Source organism: Scyliorhinus torazame, chromosome 15 (assembly GCF_047496885.1).
Source record: "Scyliorhinus torazame isolate Kashiwa2021f chromosome 15, sScyTor2.1, whole genome shotgun sequence".
NCBI lineage: Eukaryota > Metazoa > Chordata > Chondrichthyes > Carcharhiniformes > Scyliorhinidae > Scyliorhinus > Scyliorhinus torazame.
This window is the reverse complement of record NC_092721.1, coordinates 123,302,123-123,317,770: the sequence shown is the minus strand read 5'-3', so window position 1 is coordinate 123,317,770 and position 15,648 is coordinate 123,302,123. Positions and strand designations below refer to the sequence as shown.

The 15,648-nt window shown below is 44.2% G+C and overlaps 1 protein-coding gene across 1 annotated transcript in view; it reads right to left on the bottom strand.

The window, feature by feature from the left end:
* The window catches only part of mrps9 (mitochondrial ribosomal protein S9), a 157,044-nt gene that overhangs the window by 38,739 nt on the left and 102,657 nt on the right, over nucleotides 1-15,648 (bottom strand). The window contains exon 6 of the mRNA XM_072476650.1: nucleotides 425-510. Coding sequence (XP_072332751.1) covers nucleotides 425-510 — 86 coding nt within the window. The remainder of the gene's footprint in view (nucleotides 1-424; nucleotides 511-15,648) is intronic.

Here is a 15,648-nt window from a genome sequence, read left to right as displayed (position 1 = left end):
TGCCATCAATTGAAATACTCTACCACAGTTGTTGACAACCTGTCAAGAAGAGGTTCCAGGTAAGCACTTTGGCTCATTTTAAAACATTGTTTGAAGGAAAAGAAAGGCTTGCATTTGTACAACGCCTTTCACAATTGTAGGATACCCGAGAGCTGTAAAGCCAATGAAGCACTTTTGAAGAGACATCACTGTTGTAATGGAAGAAAAACAGTAGCAATTTGAGGACAAGGTTCAATAACTACCAATGTGATAACGACCAGGTAATTTCTCCAAGCGTTAGTTGAGGTGTAGTGGCCAGAATAGTTTACCCCTACTTGATTTTACATTTTATCCAAAATACAGCACTCCCTCAGTACAAAGCTGGAGACTAGCATTTTCCCCTCTGTTATCCTGTAGACATTCACTCTTGCAACTAGCAACTTACACTGGCTTGGTGTCCAGAGAAAATAGTCCTTTGGTTCTCAGCTGATCTTCATATATCTGGACGTTTAGAAATTGTTCATAGGTATCCTACAAAAAAAATGAACAGACTTTTGTGATTTTTAATATAAAAAAAGGTAAAATTCTGTTTCATGCTTTATAACAATCAATTATAAACCAACATGTTTATACTGTAGGACAATGTACATTATCTGGGAGAAGCCAGGAATAGAAATGCAAAAGTATTTTAAGAAATTTAAAAGAGCATCTTAGTAATGCCGAATGTAAGCATCGAAAGATGTGAATACTATTTATTCTAGAGTGTGCACATGTGTACAACCAGTCACGTACATACAAGTATGCTCGAGACCCATTCAGTCTAAGATTGAAATACAAACACAAGGGGATTATTGACATTCACTACTTAGCACATCAGACAAAGTTTGCCCCAAACTGCAAGCTGCAGTAATAATGCAACGCTCAGGATCTAAAACTCTAAAGAGGAAAGAGTCCTGAAGGTGGGACTTTGTGAAGTATAAATAGTTCCCAATAATTTCTGTCCGCAACAAGCGTCAAATTAAATGATGACATTTTTAAGGTAGTGCAATGTGAATTTATACTTTATGTTCCACAAAGCTATTCAACGTTTGTTCAAATGAGACATCACATCACAGAGAGCTGGCTAGTTGAGGAATTGCGCAGTGCTACCAACATACCTCCTAGTTATCAAAGAACGTGCCTGGTAACATCAGATTTGTCAAGAATTTTATACAGGTTCACTGTAGTGACCCCCGCCGCAGAAAAGTATACATAGACAGAGGCCAAGACCAGATTCAACTGTGATATTCTGTGAACCAGCCTGCAGACAATCAAGCTACTGAAATACGAATATCGACCATGGTACTATATGCAATAATGGAAAAGAGAAAACTAAAGAAAGGAGTGGCATGGTGGCACAGTGGTTAGCACTGCTGCCTCAGAGCTCCAGGGTCCTGGGTTCAATTCTGGGTGACTGTCTGTGTGGTGTTTGCACTTTCTCCCCATGTCTGCGTGCGCTTCCTCCGGCTGCTCCAGTTTCCTCCCACAGTCCAAAGATGTGCAGACTAGGTGGATTGGCCATGCTAAATTGCCCCTTAGTATCCGAAAGGTTAGCTGGGTTATGGAGATAGGGTGCAGGCAAGGGCTTAGGTGGGGTGCTCTTTCCAAGGGCCGGTGCAGATTTTATGGGCCGAATGGCCTCCTTCGGCACTGTAAATTCTATGAATCTATGATTGAAGGCTGTTTAAAAGAAAAGTTTGTAACTGCAATAAGCGGTATTATGTTTAGGTGTTAATATACAGTAATTTCCCACTAATGCTGTAATTATTTTTCCGCTACTATTTCTCAAACTTTCCAATTAAGTTTATATGTATTAGAAAAAACTCTAATTCATTTTTTCCCCAAAATAAGCTGTTACATAAAAGTCAAAACAAACTAAGGATTGTAAAAACTACATTCCAACTAATACATTAATTATATTCACTTAATTAGGAATTCCTTTTATTTTCAGTCTGATAAAGGATGTACAGTGGGACACTGTGGAATAAATGCCTTATTCCACTATACTCTATTCGGTTTACCCAACTAATGAGCTGAGAAAGTAGCTTTAGAAATCAATTTAATAACTTTGTTTAACTGCTTTGAAAAGATGAGGCTCTTAATACTATCACAGTTAAATCTTTACATCCCTTCTCCTTTCCAGAGTGACTATGAAGGATTCAATGTTTACATCGCTGTCTTTAATGAGTTCAGGCCTGAAATATTGCAATGGCTCTAAAGTTTGATTATCCCACTTCCCCACCCCCCCCCCCAAAAAAAGTCTGGTATGAAATTCTTGTCTTAGGGAAAAAATGTTACACATGGAGGGATTTCCAGTTAATCCTGATTGGCATTAGTGCACGGTGAACAGCACAGACATAAACTACAATTGCTCGTAACTTCCGGCTAGCGGCACGAAGCCACGGGCCACCGATCTGAAAAGAGAAATGTGCGCGCTTACTTGCGCTCCGATGTTGCGACAAAGCTTCCTTTCTCTTCGCCAGCCTGGGGCCTCTAGCGTCCCGGTCTGCGCGGCAGCCCTCCCTTTATGACACAGCCAGCTTGGGCACATCCATGGAGGGCAGGCATTTAAACAGATAGAAGCCAATAGGCAACTATTTTAACAAGTGTTTTAAAGGTTTGTAGACATATATTAACAGGTTTCTTTTGCTCTTTCTTTTAAACAGGCATTACAATTGTTGTTGACTCTTTAAAGTAATTTTGAATTTTATTTTTATGATTAAAGGTAATTATTTATAAGTGAACATAGGTTTAGTTACTTGTTTTAAATCTGTGAAGCTATTGAAGTCTGCATTGTATTATTATATAACTTTACGTATGGCATGCTTAAAAAGCCCCAGGGAGTTTTGCCGTCACTGTCACATTTGATTTTTTAAAATTAGTGTTTATAGAATCACTGCAGTGCAGAAGAAAGCCATTCGGCCCACCAACTCTGCAATGACACTCCAAAAGAGCACCCTATCCAGGTGCACGTCCATGGGGGAAACAGCAGCGGCATGGTGGCACAATGGTGCTGCTGCCTCAGTGTCCACGATCTGGGTTCAATTCTGACCTTGGGTGACTGTGGACTTTGTACATTGTCCCAGCGTATGAGTGGTTTTCTACCACGGTCCAAAGATGTGCAGGTTAAGCGGATTGGCCATGTTAAGTTGCCTCTTAGTGTCCAGTCATGTACAGGTTAGGTTCCAGGGATATAGCGGGGGATGGACCCAGGTAGGGTACTCTTTCAGAGGATTGGTGCAGACCTGATGGGCTGAATGGCCTCCTTCTGCACTGTAGGAGCTATGGTCCAATTCATAGTTCTAGGACACCCATTCCGACAGGAGGAGAATGTATAAACATCATACAGTCACCAAGGTCCGAATTGAACACTGGTCCCTGGAAGCAGCAGTGCTAACTTGTGTTAAATATGCTTCTGCCTTGTTTACTTCAATTAAATGTTGTATTCTGATATTTCAGTAAGACATTTGTACAAGCTTGTAAAGTTTAATGTAAAACATTAACAAAAAGAATTTTATAAATACAAAATTTTGAAACCAGTTAACATTTAATTTTACGTTTAACTTTATCAGCTGAACATTGACATAAAACTTGTACAAATTTCTTGCAATATAATATATTTTTTCACTTAAACACAACGGTTCCATTAAGGGGAGGGAGGGAAGGGGAGGGTTATGACAATTGTTGACTGACAAGCTCAACATCTGAAAGCAGCAGCCACTGACGCACAGTGCGCTGGCACACATCTCCTCTGACATCATTTTGGGATGTCCTTTGGCAGTACACTCTTGGGGGTGGGTGATTGATTCGTTGCAATTCATGTCAGGCATATAGTTCAAATTAGCTTGGAGGACTTACATATATCAACTAAGGTATTAAACTTTGTTAAACCATTTGAAGTAATCACTGAGGCATCTAAGGATGAACATTACATCAGGGAGACTCGTAAACAACTCAGCTTAAAATACATTGCAAAACCCAAATGTACTTTAGCTCTGAATCAACTGGTACGATAGGCATGCTAACATTAGTGTCCTTGAAGGAGTCATTAGCACCAGTATCAAGACCATGATCATCCAAAACCAACTCCGCTGGGCCGCCCAAATGCTTAAGATGTCAAGAGTCCGACTGCCAAAGCAAATCTTCTTCATCCAGCTCAAGGAAGGGTCCCGAACAAGAGGAGGACAAAGGAACCTCTTCAAAGACACCTTGTAGCTTACCTCAAGAAATGGAACATAGACGTTAATGCCTGAGAGACCTTTGGTCAGAAGAGACCTAACTTGGAGGAACCTCCTGATTGAAGGGTCACTATTCTTCGAGAACACTTAATGGCAAGAGGCTCGGAAAAGGAGCCTGAGAAAGGAATACCCGCGTCTTAGCTTCCAAAGACCGATGCCACCTTTTGGAAACTCCTGCCAAGTGAGTGATTGAAGATGCGACTCTAGGATCAGGCTCAATGGCCACACAAGGACCCACAGAACCGGTGAACAGTACCTTAGGTGGACAATCATACTCATTAGCGATTGATTACCACATTCTATCCATTATCGTTCCTTTAATGGAATTAACATCCTCCTGCCAAAGCAAAAGTTTAAAAAAAACATTCTTTCACATTGTGACTCCAAACTCATTTTATGCAGTAAAGTACACTTTTAATGGAATTAATAGCCTCATGGCATCTTTCTTTCACTTTTTTTGCATTTTAAAAGATATTTATAAATGCTAAACACTAAAAATATAAAAGCATTAACCTACCAAAAAAATGTTTCCCGATGTTTCCTGCCTCTGCTAGACGGAGACATTTGTATGCAAATAAAAATGTGTAAAAACTCATCAAAAATCTGGATAAGTGGCTTATCATAGGCGGCTGACGTGGTAGCTGGATTTTTCGTTCAGCCGCGCAGGGCTTCAAGCAGGGGGGAAAAAACGGCCAGGAGTTTAAATGTCACGTGCTTCCAACACACATGTCTGAACGCTCGCACATCCGGGTCATCACGCTAAACATGTGTGGCGCACCAGCAACTAAGTCGCGAATTATGCAGGAAGTTACTGGCTTATGTATCTGTCCCTAAAATTGGCTGGGTTTATTATAAATGCTGCCAGAAATTTGTTAAAAAGGAAAATCTGATCAGGAGTGAAGGGTCTATGAGGGAATAACTATGACAGTGATCCAGCAATTACCTGGAAGAACTGCAATAGGGTGATATCATGTTTTTGCTCAGATCATAGGTAGTTTGAAATTGAACAAATTGAGTCATTCAGAACAAAATGAAACACTAACAATTCCATAGGAAATTCAAACATTGGAATTTAATTCAAGATTTAAATATTTTAATGCATTTATTTAATTGCACGAGTAGCATGCATATCAAATAAAGCAGTTTACAGCATCTGGACCAGTTACCAACATAAATACATTATTTATTTACCCATTATTTTATCTGAAGTATTTAAGAGAAAATTGGTAATGTAAAAAATTCTAAGACAAAATCATATACTCTAGTTAAAAGTAAAAACAAACATTTGGATAATTACTTTTGATATGAGGTGGCCATCTCCAATCAGTTTAAACAAAATTTAATCTCCCTTTTATAGATTTCCCGATTCACCACAGAGTACCTTAAGTTAACTGACATGAGTTATAAAACTGGAAACAATACAGATTAGCAGAAATTTCCCAAATGATGCACGGATTCAACCCAGGACCGGAAAAGGTGCTCACGTGTTGCTCCCTATGCACTAATTCCCAACAGGTTATGCAGCAAACCTTAACAAGGATACTCCCCTGGTAGGTCTGGAGACCACAAGTCATCACTGTGGTACAGAAAATTGCAAAAGTCCTTACCACTTAACAGTATAGAAGCAATTTCAGTTCTAAACGAATTGAAGCTACCATATTTAACAACAATTTGCCTTTGTATAGCTTCTTCAAAGTAGAAAAATAACCCTGGTCACTTCACAGAATAATTAAATGTAAATTGATATTGAGCCAAAGAAGTCAACAGTAGGACAGGTGATGAACAGTTTGGTAAAAGAGGTAGGTTTTAAGGAACATCCTTAAAAAAGCGGGCTACAGAAACGGAGAGGTTTAGGGATGGACTAATGACAACTGAAAGAACAGCTGCAATTGTGCTTGAGGAATACATAAGAGATCAGAGATGGGGGAATAATTGAGGAACAAATAATTGCTAATTTCCTAAGGCTAAAGTTATTTAATCTGCTCGATTAAAGCAGTGTTTTTCAAACTTCTGTTCCCCGGGATCCACTTTTGCCAACCGGCCGACCTTCGGGACCCACGTCGGCCGACCTTGGTGACACATGCCACGTTTAATTACGTTTAATGCAAAAAGGGAGCCTGCTTGGTCCTCATGACCTCACTTCACCAGGTTCAAAGGAGACAGCAATGTGCATGTCGTCAGCCAGATCCTTTGTGCCGTCTTCATCTTTATGAAAATGGAAAATCCAAACTCGCACATGTTGGTCGTTGTGCAGAGCAACAGCAACAAAATCCTTGTTTTACTGAGCACTGGATACTCCTGGGAGATATTAGTCCAAAATTCTGACAGTGTCATGTGTCTGGTGTGTTTGTAACATCAGGTATAGCAGTGTCTGTCGTCTTTTCATTTGGAGTCAGCTACAAGTTAATAACTGACATTGGGGCCTCATAGAATCCCTACTGTGCAGGCCATTCGGCCCACCGAATCAACACCAGCCCTCTGAAAGAGCACCCTCGGCCCAATCCCCCGCCCTCTCCCCGACTCCGCTCAAGTATTACCTTCCTTACTCGCGGGGTATTGCCCGCCCACACGAAGCCAGTGATCACTCTGTTGACCCGCTTTTTAAAAACCGCAGAATAAAGATGGGGAGTCATTGAAAGACAAATAGGAATCTCGGGAGGACCGTCATCTTGACCTTTGGACCCTCCCAGCCAGAGACAACGGAAGCACGTCCCATCTCCGAAAATAGTCCTTTCATTTGGTCCACCAGCTGGGCCAGATTCAATTTATGCAGCCGGTCCCATTCCCGCACCACTTGGATACCTAGGTACCTAAAGCTTCCCTTAACTAACCTAAATGGCAGCTTTCTCAGTCGCGTCTCCTGTCCCCTCGCCTGGACCACAAACATCTCACTCTTTCCCATATTAAGCTTATAGCCCGAAAACCGGCCAAATTCCCCTAGAGTCCTCGTGATTTCTTCCATCCCCTCTGTTGGGTCCGAAACGTACAGAAGCAGGAGGTCATCTGCATAGAGTGAAACGCTGTGCTCCACTCCCCCCTCCTCCCCCCCCCCTTACCCCCCACCCCTACCCCTCCCCACAACAGTCCCACATCCAACCTCCAGTGCGGGCATTGTTACTGTCTTTACTAACCTGCAGGTCAATCCAGTGCGGAGCATGGTCTGAGATTGTAATCGCAGAGTACCCAGTGTCCACAACCCCAGCCAGCAAGACCCTGCTCAAAATAAAGAAATCAATCCGGGAACACACTTCATGCACGTGTGAGTAGAAGGAGAACTCCTTCACCCTCGGCTGCCAAAATCTCCATGGATCCCCATCCCCCGCCATCTGCTCCATGAACCCTCTTAGTTCCTTTGCCATTGCTGCACCCTGTGCCCGTTTAGAGCTTGGCCGGTCCAAGCCAGGGTCCATAACTGTGTTGAAGTCCCCTCCCATGACCAACCTGTGAGAGTCCAGGTCCGGTATCTTCCCCAGCATCCTCTTTATAAACTCCACATCATCCCAATTTGGCGCATACACATTTATTAATACCACCTGCACCCCCTCTAGCTTCCCACTGACCATAATGTACCGACCTCCCACGTCTGAGACTATTCTACCCGCCTCAAACACCACCCGCTTATTGATCAGGATCGCGACCCCTCTAGTCTTTGAATCTAGTCCCGAGTGAAAGAACAAAGAAAATTACAGCACAGGAACAGGCCCTTTGGCCCCTCCCAGCCTGCGCCGATCCAGATCCTTTATCTAAACCTGTCTTCTATTTCCCAAGGATCTACTTCCCTCTGTTCCCTGCCCGTTCATATATCTGTCTAGATGCATCTTAAATTATGCTATCGTGACCGCCTCTACCACCTCCGCTGGCAAAGCGTTCCAGGCACCCACCACCCTCTGTGTAAAAATCTTTCCACGCACATCTCCCTTAAACTTTCCCCCTCTCACCTTGAAATCGTGACCCCTTGTAATTGACACCCCCACTCTTGGAAAAAGCTTGTTGGTATCCACCCTGTCCATAACTCTCAATTTTGTAGACCTCAATCAGGTCCCCCCTCAACCTCCGTCTTTCCAACGAAAACAATCCTAATCTACTCAACCTTTCTTCATAGCTAGCACACTCCATACCAGGCAACATCCTGGTGAATCTCCTCTGCACCCTCTTTAAAGCATCCACATCCTTCTGGTAATGTGGCGACCAGAACTGCACGCAGTATTCCAAATGTGGCCTAACCAAAGTCCTATAAACTGTAACATGACCTGCCGACTCTTGTACTCAAAACCCCGTCCGATGAAGCCAAGCATGCTGTATGCCTTCTTGACCACTCTATCGACCTGCGTTGCCACCTTCAGGGTACAATGGACCTGAACTCCCAGATGGTCGGGGAAAGCAGAACTAAGGAGCAGAGCCTCAAAATAAGGGGAAGTAGATTTAGGACAGAGTGTAGGAGGAACTTCTTCACCCAAAGGGTTGTGAATCTCTGGAATTCCTTGCCCAGTGAAGCAGTTGAGGCTCCTTCTTTAATAGTTTTTAAGAAAAAGATAGATACCTTTCTAAAGAATAAAGGGATTCGGGGATATGGTGTACGGGCTGGAGAGTGGAGCTGAGTCCACAAAGATCAGCCATGATCTCATTAAGTGGCAGAGCAGGCTCGAGGGGCCAGATGGCCTACTCCTGTTCCTAGTTCTTATGTTCTTATCTCTCTGTACATCAATTTTCCCCAGGACTCTTCCATTGACCCTATAGTCCGCTCTTGAATTAGATCTTCCAAAATGCATCACCTCGCATTTGCTTGGATTGAACTCCATCTGCCATTTCTCTGCCCAACTCTCCAATCTATCTATATTTTGCTGTATTTTCGGACAGTCCTCCTCGCTATCTGCTACTCCGCCAATCTTAGTATCATCTGCAAACTTGCTAATCAGACCACCTATACCTTCGTCCAGATAATTTATGTATGTCACAAACAACAGTGGTCCGAGCACGGATCCCTGTGGAACACCACTAGTCACCTTTCTCCATTTTGAGACACTCCCTTCCACCACTTCTCTCTGTCTCCTGTTGCCCAGCCAGTTCTTTATCCATCTAGCTAGTACACCCTGAACCCCATACGACTTCACTTTTTCCATCAACCTGCCATGGGAAACTTTATCAAACGCCTTACTGAAGTCCATGTATATGACACCTACAGCCCTTCCCTCATCAATTAACTTTGTCACATCCTCAAAGAATTCTATTAGGTTTGTAAGACATGACCTTCCCTGCACAAAACCATGCTGCCCATCACTGATAAGTCTATTTTCTTCCAAATGTGAACAGATCCTATCCCTCAGTCTCTTCTCCAACAGTTTGCCTACCACTGACGTCAAGCTCACAGGTCTATAATTCCCTGGATTATCCCTGCTACCCTTCTTAAACAAAGGGACAACATTAGCAATTCTCCAGTCCTCCAGGACCTCACCCGTGCTCAAGGATGCTGCAAAGATATCTGTTAAGGCCCCAGCTATTTCGTCCCTCGCTTCCCTCAGTAACCTGGGATAGATCCCATCCGGACTGGGGACTTGTCCACCTTAATGCCTTTTAGAATACCCAAAACTTCCCCCTTCCTTATGCCGACTTGACCTAGAGTATTTAAACATCCATCCCTAGCCTCAACATCCGTCATGTCTCTCTCCTTGGTGAATACCGATGCAAAGTACTCATTAAGAATCTCACCCATTTCCTCGGACTCCACGCATAAATTCCCTCTTTTGTCTTTGAGTGGGCCAATCCTTTCTCTAGTTACCCTCTTGCTCCTTATATACGAATAAAAGGCTTTGGGATTTTCCTTAACCCCGTTAGCCAAAGATATTTCATGACCCCTTTAAGCCCTCTTTATTGCGCGTTTGAGATTTGTCCTACTTTCCCGAAATTCCTCCAAAGCTTCATCAGTTTTAAGTCGCCTAGATTTTATGTATGCTTTCTTTTTCATCTTAGCTAGTCTCACAATTCCACCAGTCATCCATGGTTCCCTAATCTTGCCATTTCTATCCCTCATTTTCACAGGGACATGTCTGTCCTGCACTCTAATCAACCTGACTGACCCAGCCTTTCCTCAGTCTAACCTGGTCCGTAACTCTAAGGTGCATCTCCTGCAACATTACCACGTCCGCCTTCAATTCCCCAAGATGCATGAACACACGTGCCCTTTTGACTGGCCCATTTAACCCTCGAACATTCCAGGTGATCAGCCTAGTTGGGGGGCTCATTTGCCCCCCCCCACCCCTCCGCCAATCAGACATCCCCTTTTTTAGGCCCGCCTCCAGCCCGTGCTCCGCGCCTCCACCGGTCCATCCCCAGGCAGCCCCCAACCTCCTCTCTGTCCCTCAACCCGAGTCCCTTCCTCGTCAGCAGAACATTCACCTCCCCTCCCCCCAGTAACAACATCCTATAACCCAACCCCTTTACTAAACCAAACATATGCACCCCCCCCACTGCGCTTCCGAGAGCTAGCTCACCCAGCTCGCTTGGTGGCCCCCATCCCCGGCACCAGATAGTCTCCCACCTATTGTTCCCTCCACGCCCGCTCATACAAAAACTCCAACATCAAACAATCCCCACACAATTGCCCAACAGAAAAACACCAAGATCAAAACAAGCACACCTCCATCCCCCAACAGTGCAAATGAAAACCTTAACTAACTCAGCTCTACCGCTGGTTCCAAATCAATGCAAACAGCATCACAAACATTTTCCATGAAACGCAAAATGAGAAACATTTTACAAAAACAGAGAAAGAAAAAGAAAAAACAAAAACATGAATGTTGCAGCCAAGTTCAAAAGTTGTCAATCCATCACCAGCCCTTTCTTTTACGCAAAGTCCAACGCGTTCTCAGGCGACTCAAAGTAGAAGTGCAGTTCCTCATGCGTGACCCAGAGATGGGCTGGGTATAGCAGTCCAAATTTCACCGTTTTCTTAAAAAGGATCGACCTGATCTGGTTGAAGCCTACTCTCCTCCTGGCCACCTCTACACTCAGGTCCCAGTAAACCCACAGGATGCTATTGTCCCATTTACAGCTCAGTGTCTGCTTGGCCCACTGTAGAATCCTTTCCGAGAACCTCTGGAATCTCACCACCATTGCCCTCGGGGGAGGGTCTCCCATTCGCGGCTTCCTCGCGCGTGCTCTGTAAGCCCCATCCACCTCCAAGCGCCGGGAGAATGCCCCATCCTACAGCAGCTTCACAACATGTCTGCGATGTGTGCCCCAGCGTCCGTTCCTTCGGACCCCTACGGGAGCCCTACGATTCTCAAGTTCTGCCGGCGGGACCTATTTTCTAGGTCCTCCACCTTCTCCAGGAGCTTCTTCTGCTGGTCCCTCAGCATCCCCACCTCCAACTCCACCGCAGTCTGATGTTCCTCTTGCTCGGCCAGCGCTTTCTCCACCTTCTGGATCGCCCGATCCTGGGCGTCGAATCAATGCTCTTTTCTGCACAATCGACTCTTTTATCGGGTCCAAGCAGTCCCCTTTCTGCATAGCAAAGCCTTCCTGAATGACTTGCATCAGCTGCTCCATAGACTGCTGGGTCGACAAGCCAGAAGTCCGAACGTCTGCCATGCTGTCTTCTGTTGCAACTATAGCCCAAGCCTTCTCTGTCTTTTTGTTTCTGGCCTTACGAACACGTCTACTCCTTCTCCCCATGCACCGAAGTGGGCATTCAGTAAACAATTGCCACTAACATCCGTTTTACAATTCAAGTTCGGTAGAAAAATGGGGGAAAGGTCCAAAAGTCCGACCAGAGCGGGAGCCACCAAATGTGCGACTTACTCCTTCATAGCCGCCACTGGAAGTCCCCAAAAGGAATCTTTCAACCACCACTTCTCTTTCAGAATCGGAAACTTCTCTTCTCATATGCCAGTACTTTCAGCACGGTAGCATAGTGGTTAGCACAGTTGCTTCACAGCTCCAGGGTCCCAGATTTGATTCCTGGCTTAGGTCACTATCTGTGCAGAGTCTGCACGTTCTCCCCGTGCCTGCGTGGGTTTCCTTTGGGTGCTCCGGTTTCCTCCCACAGTCCAAAGGTGTGCGGGTTAGGTGGATTGGCCATGCTAAATTGCCCTTAGTGTCCAAAAAGTTAAGTAGGGCTTACTAGGTTACAGGGATAGGGTAGAGACATGGGGCTCGAATAGGGTGCTCTTTGTAAGGGCCGGTGCAGACTCGATGGGCCGAATGGCCTTCTTTGGCACTGTAAATTCTATGATTCCCTACATATAACATACAGGGGTTTTGTTCCTTCTTTGCATTGGCACAATTGACAAAACCATACCTCAAGGAATTATCTTTATCCTACTTTGTTCCCAAGTTACATTTCTTCTTTGTAACCTGTTAACCAGAGGCCATGCAGTACAGAGATGACACTAGCATTGTTCTGTCCTCCCCTGACTCTCCAGTGCAGCTCTCTCCAATGGATTCATTTGAGATATCCTAGCCAGTAGGTTCACTGCCTATTTGTGATTATGGCAGTCTCTTACTTGTAAGAAAATTATTCATCATCACAGTTCTCTTGCCTTGCTTACCAGCAGCTAGAAAATAGAAGACGCTCACCTCCGTGATGTGGCACCAAAAGCAGGTACAATGAGATGCTTTTGTTTTCCCGTTTTAAAAAAGAATTTAGTATACCCAATTCTTTTTTCCAATTAAGGGGCAATTTAACGTGGCCAATACAACTACCCTGGACATCTTTCGGTTGTGGGGCTGAGACCCATGCAGACACAGGAAGAATGTGCAAATTCCAAACGGACAGTGATCTGAAGCCAGGATCGAACCCTGGTCCTCGGCCCCGCGAAGCAGCAGTGTTAACCACTGCGCCACCCAGGTAGAATGAGGGTGCTTGACATCAAGTATACGTGCAGGACGCGTGACCTGCTCACTGCTGCCGCTTCCGTCCAGAAGGCTGCACACAACTGCATTTCCTTCTTATTTAAAAAGGCGTCAACAGCTGCCATTCTCAATAGAATTTCGATAGCGGCCTTTGGGGACTTTTCCTGCGATCATGACCACTGCAGGAATGTCGCAATCGATCAATCCACGACCCGCCTGCTACACACCCGCGGATTGTGACCCACACTTTGAAAACTCTTGGATTAAAGGGTGCTCTCATGCAAGGGTGGGGTATGTCAGAAGTGAAGCCTTTCCCCAGCAAAAAAAAAAAAGAGTAAAGTAAAATATGCAATACATCGTGTAATGGCCATTTACATTATGACAATGACTTTGATGCAGGTTTCCAATTCAACTTGACAAGGAAAAATTATAAATACACAAAAGGATTCTATTTTTGGAGTACAAGACAGCACAAAGTTCCGTTCATCCTGGCACGTATCTGGTGGCTTGAAATCCTGCTAGGTATTTGTCACGAGATTAATCTGTTTTTATTACTGTCTTCTTGTAGTGGTCTTAACTCAAAGCCGAATGAATATAACTTGGTAGGATTTACTTGTAGAATGGCATTGTTTCATCTGAAGTAGCAATTTCAAGCCCCAATTTTAACTGACATTTTCCTTCAGCTACCCACCACAACTATGTTTCACTAGTTTTCAGCTGGGTATTAAGGTGGAATGGCTCGAGGCAGCCACAGAGGGAGGAAGGATTTGTCAGGGATGCAAAGCTTTGCTTTTGCTGTCTGCATCAAAATGGTAGTAAATATCCATGGGAAGTCAGTATTTGAGATTATAACATCATCCTGGTTAAATTGAACAGAGAATTGATGTGGAACTAAAATTAAGAGGCTGAATGAAAATAAAGTACTGTGCACCACATACTCTCCATGCATTATCATGGACACTGGCCTATAGTCAGGCAAATATAGTGTTATTACCATTGAAGTCAACTTCAAAGATGCCATAGCAATATGTTAAGTCTATATATATATTAGCTATTTCCTGCCACTGCAGACCTAATGATGGCTATCACGGATGTGATCTGGGACCATGTGGCCAGAAGATAGAGGAGATGGAACCTTTGTCTTTTAATATTTACAAGCTGCCCTGGACTCCACAAAATGTGGCTGAAACCCACCTTCAAGAGGCCGTCCTCTCTCTTGATGAGTCTATTTTTTAAGCCTGCACGTCAGACTCCTGCTCATGTGGACAATGGATACAGGACCAGGTTGCTCATGCACTGAGAAGCTTAGATAAAGGCCACATCCAATGCCTCAATGCAGCTAAGTGCCAGTGCTGCCAATAGTCTTATCACCAGGATATGTTTAAGAACAGCATTGAGAAGCACTAGAAGTTGGCATGTGACTTCACTCTCCACCAACTCCCAAACTGAATTAATGTCTGCTGTAGCACTGAAAATTGTGTCCAGTAGTATATTTATACATTATATGGATTTTAAAAATGTTTGCAAGTACAAAGAATTTGCAAATTGGAAGGATAATTATGTGAAATTCTCAGGCAAGTCAGTATGTGAAGAAGGAGAATCTTAACCCAAGGTTGAGAGTCAAAAGGTTAGGTGAGATTACTGGGTTCGGGGGATAGTGTGAGGACATGGGTCTAGGAAGGGTGCTCTTTTGGAAGGTTGGTGCAGACTCAATGGGCGGAAGGGCCTCCTTCTGCACTGTAATGATTCTATGGTCAAAGACGGAGAAGGATGAGCGATAGCAGTCAGGTTGCGAGTGAAATGTCTAATTGTATGACTTTAATTTTTATTTCAGAAAATTACTTATGTTACAGGATTATCATAGAATTTACAGTGCAGAAGGAGGCCATTCGGCCCATCGAGTCTGCACCGGCTCTTGGAAAGAGCACCCTACCCAAGGTCAACACCTCCACCCTATCCCCACAACCCAGCAACCCCACCCAACACTAAGGGCAATTTTGGACACTAAGGGCAATTTATCACAGCCAATCCACCTAACCTGCACATTTTTGGACTGTGGGAGGAAACCGGAGCACCCGGAGGAAACCCACGCACACACGGGGAGGATGTGCAGACTCCGCACAGACAGTGACCCAAGCCGGAATCGAACCTGGGACCCTGGAGCTGTGAAGCAATTGTGCTATCCACAATGCTACCGTGCTGCCCCCTGATATGTATCAGATTTTCATAACTGCTTGAGAAGTGGGCCGGGGGCGGGGGGCTCTGAAGGTAAAAGATGTAGAACTTCTGCATGGCATCTTATTGAATCATTGCCCCCTTAAGCAGAAAAGTCACCTGAAATATCATTCAGGGAATGCCTAATCATTTTCATCAAAACTAATTTCAGACAAAGTTTATGGACATTCCAAGTTTGAGCTCATCCTCTTGCTGACTAGACAAGCTATGCTGATAAGTTATACCTCTGAAAACAAAAGTAGGCTAGAGCAATCAAAAGTAGATTGTTAGGTGCAATTCTATTGAAAATGGGAGACTTTTTGGGACA